This window comes from Bactrocera latifrons, unplaced genomic scaffold (assembly GCF_001853355.1).
Source record: "Bactrocera latifrons isolate USDA-ARS-PBARC rearing strain unplaced genomic scaffold, ASM185335v1 scaffold_183, whole genome shotgun sequence".
NCBI lineage: Eukaryota > Metazoa > Arthropoda > Insecta > Diptera > Tephritidae > Bactrocera > Bactrocera latifrons.
The window spans coordinates 21,536-28,257 of NW_017535330.1; the positions used below are offsets into that span (position 1 = coordinate 21,536).

The 6,722-nt window shown below is 36.6% G+C and overlaps 1 protein-coding gene across 1 annotated transcript in view; it reads right to left on the minus strand.

Annotated features, from left to right (window-relative positions):
• LOC108967339 (beta-1,3-glucosyltransferase) overlaps positions 1-6,406 on the minus strand; it is a 24,257-nt gene extending 17,851 nt beyond the window's left edge. The window contains exons 1-2 of the mRNA XM_018930672.1: positions 6,325-6,406; positions 4,191-4,282 (exon numbers count right to left, since the gene is read on the minus strand). Of these exons, the coding sequence (XP_018786217.1) occupies positions 4,191-4,254 (64 nt within the window). The 5' untranslated portion in view covers positions 4,255-4,282; positions 6,325-6,406. The remainder of the gene's footprint in view (positions 1-4,190; positions 4,283-6,324) is intronic.
• Positions 6,407-6,722: the final 316 nt, after the last annotated feature.

Here is a 6,722-nt window from a genome sequence, read left to right on the forward strand (position 1 = left end):
TTTGAGGGTAACTATGGTACAATTAATTTTAGTTCGATTTTCAGATGAACGTTATTGCGGAACTATTAACACCAGGTAATCTTAGTGCGGAACTATGCTATTATATGACGATCGAAAACGCGCGGGGATCAAAACGGCGGTGCGTAAGCTTCGTTTGCAGGTCAGAACGAGACTGACCAAAAGCCTGGTACGATGACCCCTTTGACCGGTGTGGTATGTGTTTGCCTGTGTGGATGTGCTCTCGCGTGTGGGTGGTGTTGATGAGTGTAGAAGTGTGGTGAGTTGTGTTGTGTGGTGTATTGGTGTAGTGGCATTAGGGGGGGGGGCGGCTTACCTCATTTAGCCAGCTACCATCTTCTATAAGAGTGTACATCTGCTGGCGTCGCGCCTTTAGTTCTGCTTTCTCCAGACTGGACAAGGAAGCAAAACAAATGGGTCTGGCAGTGAAAGAGGGCAAGACGAAATATCTCCTGTCATCAAACAAACAGTCGTCGCACTCGCGACTAGGCTCTCACGTCACTGTTGCCAGTCATAACTTTGAAGTCGTAGATAATTTCGTCTATTTTGGAACCAGCGTAAACATCACCGACAATATTAGCCTAGAAATCCAACGCAGAATAACTCTTGCCAACAAGTGATACTTTGGACTGAGTTCAGCGAATTAAAAGACAGCGGCTATGTCATGTTGTTCGAACGGACGAAAACACTCCAGCTCTGAAAGTATTCGACGCTGTACCCGCCGGGGGAAGCAGAGGAAGAGGAAGACCTCCACTCCGTTGGAAGGACCAGGTGGAGAAAAACCTGGCTTCGCTTGGAATATCCAATTGGCGCCACGTAGCGAAAAGAAGAAACGACTGGCGCGCTGTTGTTAACTCGGCTATAATCGCATAAGCGGTGTCTACGCCAATTAAGAAGAAGAAGAATATTGGAAGTTCACTTAATTTCAAGTATATATTTTTTAAGTTATATTAGAAATTTATTGCTTTATACGGTATAAAGGCAACCATAAGTTTAAAACCTTTATATTAGGTTAATGGGGATAGTATTGATACAGTTTTATACATTTCAGGAATAAGTGCAGACTGTTATTAGTGAGAGATGCTATTTTAATTTCTTTAAGATAACACGATCGCGCCATTTTGGCACACCTTAAAGCTCCATTTGTGCGAAGTTTTATGCCGACATATTCCTTTCTGCTTCATTTGTAATATAATAATATCAGGATAATGCTACCCACCAAACCGTTATATGGTATATGAGAGAATTCGATTTCATCCAATTTCACAGTTTCAGTTGGTGTAGCTGAAGTGGTTTGAAAGAAATATGTACATATATATATGTACTTTAAACTCAATGACTTATAAATTCGTTAAGCTACAAAGCTTAACTATGGCACTTATATGTTTTCGAATAACAGCTTTATGCGGGCGTGGCAGTGGTCCGATTCTTCCCATTTGCAACACCAACATTTTCTTGGTGCAAATAACACTGACGGTCACCTGGACTACAACTCGTCTCGTTATCGTATATCTATATATATAAAAATAAATCCATTTTTCCCTTGGTCAGGGCATCACGAGTGAATGGCTGGACCGATTTTACTAATACTTTTTTTTGTAGTATTTGTTATTATTAGGAGAAGGTTCTTATGTAAGAAAAATGTACGAAAGTTGCGTCTATAATATAAAAATGAATCGCAAAATGTGTAGCTAATCGCATAACTAAGCAACGCCTGAACCAATTTGGCCAATTCTTTTTTTAAATGTTCTTTGAAGTTGAGGTTTTTACGGCGAGAAAAATTCGAATAATTGCCGGAAAACCCCTAAACTCCTTTTCTTTTCTCATACAAACGTTTTCTTTTGGATACACATACATATGTACATATGTAAGTAAAAAGGAGTGTATGTTTATTAGTAACGTTAAGGCTCGAGAACGGCTGAATCTTCATGAAATTTGCAGAAGTTGTTCGCTGTGAATCTGCAAAGGCTTAGAAATATAAAAACCTTATACTTTTCATAACAAACAAAAAATTGTGACTTTTGTGACTTTTTTCCATACAATTTTTTTCTTTTGGTTTTTAATATTTTGATTTGCAAATTATTTGAATCGTTCAATTTCGGTCGCTTGCTTTTTTATTCCGGCTATTTAGAAGAAAAATTATTGAAAATTATTCAGTGAAAACTTTATGTGTGTTTCAGAAAAAGTGATCAATTACAGATTGAAATTTGTTCCGAAGCCACGAAGAGGTCGCGCTGATATCGGTCGGCGTTCTTTTTGCCATMAACATATGGCACACCCAGGCACATGAACCAGGATGCGATGACACACGTGTGGAATTGTGGATCGCGGTCAATCAGCAAGCGATCGTTACGTCATAGCACGACTTCTCAAAAAACAGCTACGATGTTTGATGGACTTTATCTTGAAGCAACGTATGTACATATATATGGTGCAGTCATGGTGCTGGATTTAGTGTGTTAAGTTAATAGGTTTACATTCTTCTTTGGATGGTAGATGATGGTTACACCAGATCAAATTGATGAAATCACACCACAATCCCACTTCGGTTTGTATGTCTGACAATAAATGCACGAAACACTATCCATGTGCTTTCTTTCGTAAACCCAAACTGGAAATAATGAATATTCACTGTATCGGCGTCGCTCACCAGACGGCAATGGGACAACATTAGAGGCGTGAATATCGAAGTTGAAAACACATGGATCGTACCATTTTATTTTATTTTATTAAAGCTTACATAATAAACAAATTATTAAATAAACTAAAGTACGCAGCGCTAGCATCAAAGGCTTTCGGCTGAGGATCGTACCATATTCGCCGTTGTTGTCTAATTCACATTCAAAACTYATGCCAATGTTGAATATTGCAGTTTGGTGAAGTCGATCAAATGCGGTTGCAAATACGTCACCAAACTTTGCGGTTATTGGTCTTGAACGAGATGAGGTCAGCAAATATCAAATAGTCGATACGTGAACTGCAATAAATAATAAATACCCTACGTATTTTTAATGAAGACTTTCCGACTGTTGTGCGTCTCGCCGWTCATTTGGAGAGTGGCYAAAGAATATTTTTCAACCCAGAGAATACAGTACAGTCAGCGGAAACACTTTCAACAACAGAATTGACATTAACGAGTTTTTTCTCAACKTGCGTCAGTGATTCGTTTGCGAGAGCATTGCTCTATTCGGATATGCYTTGATATTAGACATGGAATGCATCGTCGAAGAAATAGTTAGACAGAAAGCAAGGCTAACCAGTAGCATGATATCTAGGTGTGTTTTCAACTAATTCGTTAGGACGAATTTACATGATCCACCCGAAAAACGACGATTGCTTATACCTTTGGTTGCTTTTGATAAATAAAATTCATTTGAGTCATTGCGTGTGCTGTGAATGGTAGAGTGTGTGCAATTTTTTGAGAAGCATACCAGCAATTACGCAATTACAATTGCTGGTACATGATAATCAATGGAATAAAACGATGGACTATTCGATAGCCACTTCGCATACCACTGAAGTTCGCACACTTTTCGCGATGACCATTTCAACATATTAGCCTTCAAATTCGCGTCAATTATGGAATGGAATTGTATTCGATAAGATTTGGAAATAGGCAAATTTTGGTTCAGTGGTTTGATATCAATTCCACCTGCCTTTTGTCAATACACTTCAACGAAATATGAACTTATCACGAATGTTTATGTCAATATTGGACAAATTATCGTAAATACAATGGCATAAGTGCGCGCCAGTTATACGTGGCGTGTTCCCGTGTTGGAAAACCATCTTCTCTGTCTGTTACGCACCGGAATAGAAACCATAAAATGTTGTTTATCAAACTGCGTTACATTGAAAAAAATTCAGAAAAATAGAAAATGAATGATTTTTACCACAACGTAAATTCAACTTTCTTTTCATTTCAAAACCAATATTTTCACGCAGGTCAACGCATTGACCCCACATACATATGGTATATATGCATAACTATTTTTATAACACAGTTAGGCTAAGGTGATACAAACAATTGTTTTGTGAATAAAAGTCTGTAGTAATATGTTGCGAGAATATTAAAGTTAAGATTTCAATATTAACCTCTAATCGGGTATTTTGTTTTATTCGAATTTCGAATTCGATCTTACTATGGTAGCTATTATTATTTTTTTACTTACCTGTTGATATATTCGAAGTTCCGAGCAATAATACGGCTACGAAGGTATTCAAAGTCCGATACATTGTTTATTAATATATATATATAATCGTCCTGGAACCRAAAAATCATCGTCAGTCTATTTTCGTGATTTAGCAGAATGTGTTTATGATGAACGAAAGAAATAGGGATTAAGATAGTTTCATCACGTTGTAATATATGATGGGATGRCGTTATTTATAATAACTAAGTTCTATAATTCAAGTAATTAAGGGCAAAGTTCGGGTATAACCGAACATTTGATACTATTGCCACTTTCAAGGTTATATGACGTCTTTGGCAAGTTTTCACTCGATTTCATCTTAATTCTATTTACTTTAGGCAAATTTGTTTTTTTCTCGTCTCACCATCCTGATCATTTTTATATGCATATATAACACTATATCTAACTCGAATAGTTTTAGGTGATACTATCTACCGTTAGGTGAACAAAAGTGTTGTATTCTGCAGCAATATGTTTAAATATTATAAAAATTTAGATACCTTAAAAGTTGCTCAACTAGTTAACGTGTGCATATGGACGCTGATCATTTRTGAACTAATATTTTATATACAATGTGCGTTCCAAAGAAAACTGGACTTTTTGAATCTAGCGCCCCTGGTGGCGCCATATGTCGTCTGCTGCGTTAGAATCTGCTATCTTTATCGATTGTCCAGTGAGAATTTCATGACATTTCATTTATTGGAAGTGAAGTTATTGCGTTTTAAGTGTCAGTATGTTTGTGTTATCGGTGCGAAATTTGGTAAAACTTTTACCGAAACGTTTCAACTGATAAAAGAAGTTTATGGCGATGATTGCCTATACCGTAGCAGAGTGCACGAGTGGTTGCAACGTTTTCGAAGTGGTCGTGACGACATAAATGACGATCAACATGTGGACCAATCAAAATCCGTGATCACCGGAAATTCCATCAAAACTATGCGTGAATTCATCAAAAATCAGCCGAAATTATCATTGAAATTCATGGAAATGGTATTGAACATTTCCAAAACATCGATTTATCGCATTTTGACTGAATATTTGGGTTTACGAAAGGTGTTTTTGGTTTTTCCCACACAAATTGACTGACGATTAATGCTTGTGACCGATTATTTGACCAAAAATCATATTTTAACCATTAACCGTTCCCCGTATTCACCTGATATGGCACCGTGCGATTTCTTTCTTTTCGGAAAAATGTATTTGCTCATGAAAGGAAAGCGTTATGCAGACGTAGAGGTCATTCAGAAGGCTTGCACCGGAATACTGGCGGCAATACCGGACAACGAGTTAAAACATTTTTTCGACATGCAAAAGCTGTATTGAAGCAGAAGGAGACTATTTTGAATAAAATAGATTGATTTTGCCGAAAAAACCATTTGTTCTGTTTTTAAGTCCTATTTACTTTGGAACASCCCTTGTGGTATCCGACSTTTATTTCTGAGTGTTACTATCTTCGTTGCAAACTAAATGTACGCTGTTCAAGGTATAATAACTTAAGTGTAAGTTAGTATTTAGATGAAATTCCTGGAATTATTTATTCATATTTTCAAAAATTCAATTTATTAGTGTATTATCCATACTTATTGTAGTAATTAGTAAGCGGAAAAATTTTCTGAAGTAAGGTCATAATAAACTTGTATTACTTGTTACTTGTATTATTAAAATCGTTTGTGTTGTTACGCCATTTATTATTATTTTTTCAAACAAATGCAATATTAATATACTTTATATTACTTTTTATTTATTTGACAGTGACACAAAAAACCGTTAACCTATAAAATTTTAGTTGATATCAATTGAAGCACAGCGAGCGCTCATTAAAATGACAGCAAGTATTTCAAAAAAGCATATCACAAAACGAGAGTTCAAGTTCACCATTACAATGTGCATATTTACATATGAAAGGTAAAGTAATAATGCGCTCAATGGGCCGCTATGATGCATATTATCCTCTCACAATTTTTATAAATTCACATTTAATTGGATTGAATTGAAAGATGGTGCACGTAAAATACTTTGACACACTACAATGCTGCATTTACAACTTTATTGTTGGTTTATCAACTATTTTATACAATCTCTTCAATATTGTACGCAACCGAACAATTAATACCGTTATCGACTGCGCGTCGCTCGAGTCACATGTCAGAGCAGCCCGTTAGACAGCCAAACGAGATGTGACTTACAAGGTGCACGTCAGATTGTCAACTAACTGTAATATGCGCCAAAATGCAAAATGTGCAGCGATTCGCCACGTCCATAGAAAATCTCTCAATTTCCACTCAAATAGAGTTGTATGCTGTGCGTCGGCGTGAAAATGCACATTTTATGAATGAAACTGCACGCGCTACGAACGAACAGCTCAAGCATTAAGTAAAATGTTAATGAGTGAGTTTTCTTTTAACAGGCGAGGGGATGCTGGGGACGTGCCTGTATTTGATTATGTTTATGTTTACCACGTTTGATGCTGCCTTGGTGACATATTTTGAATCGAAACTTTTTTCGTAAGCG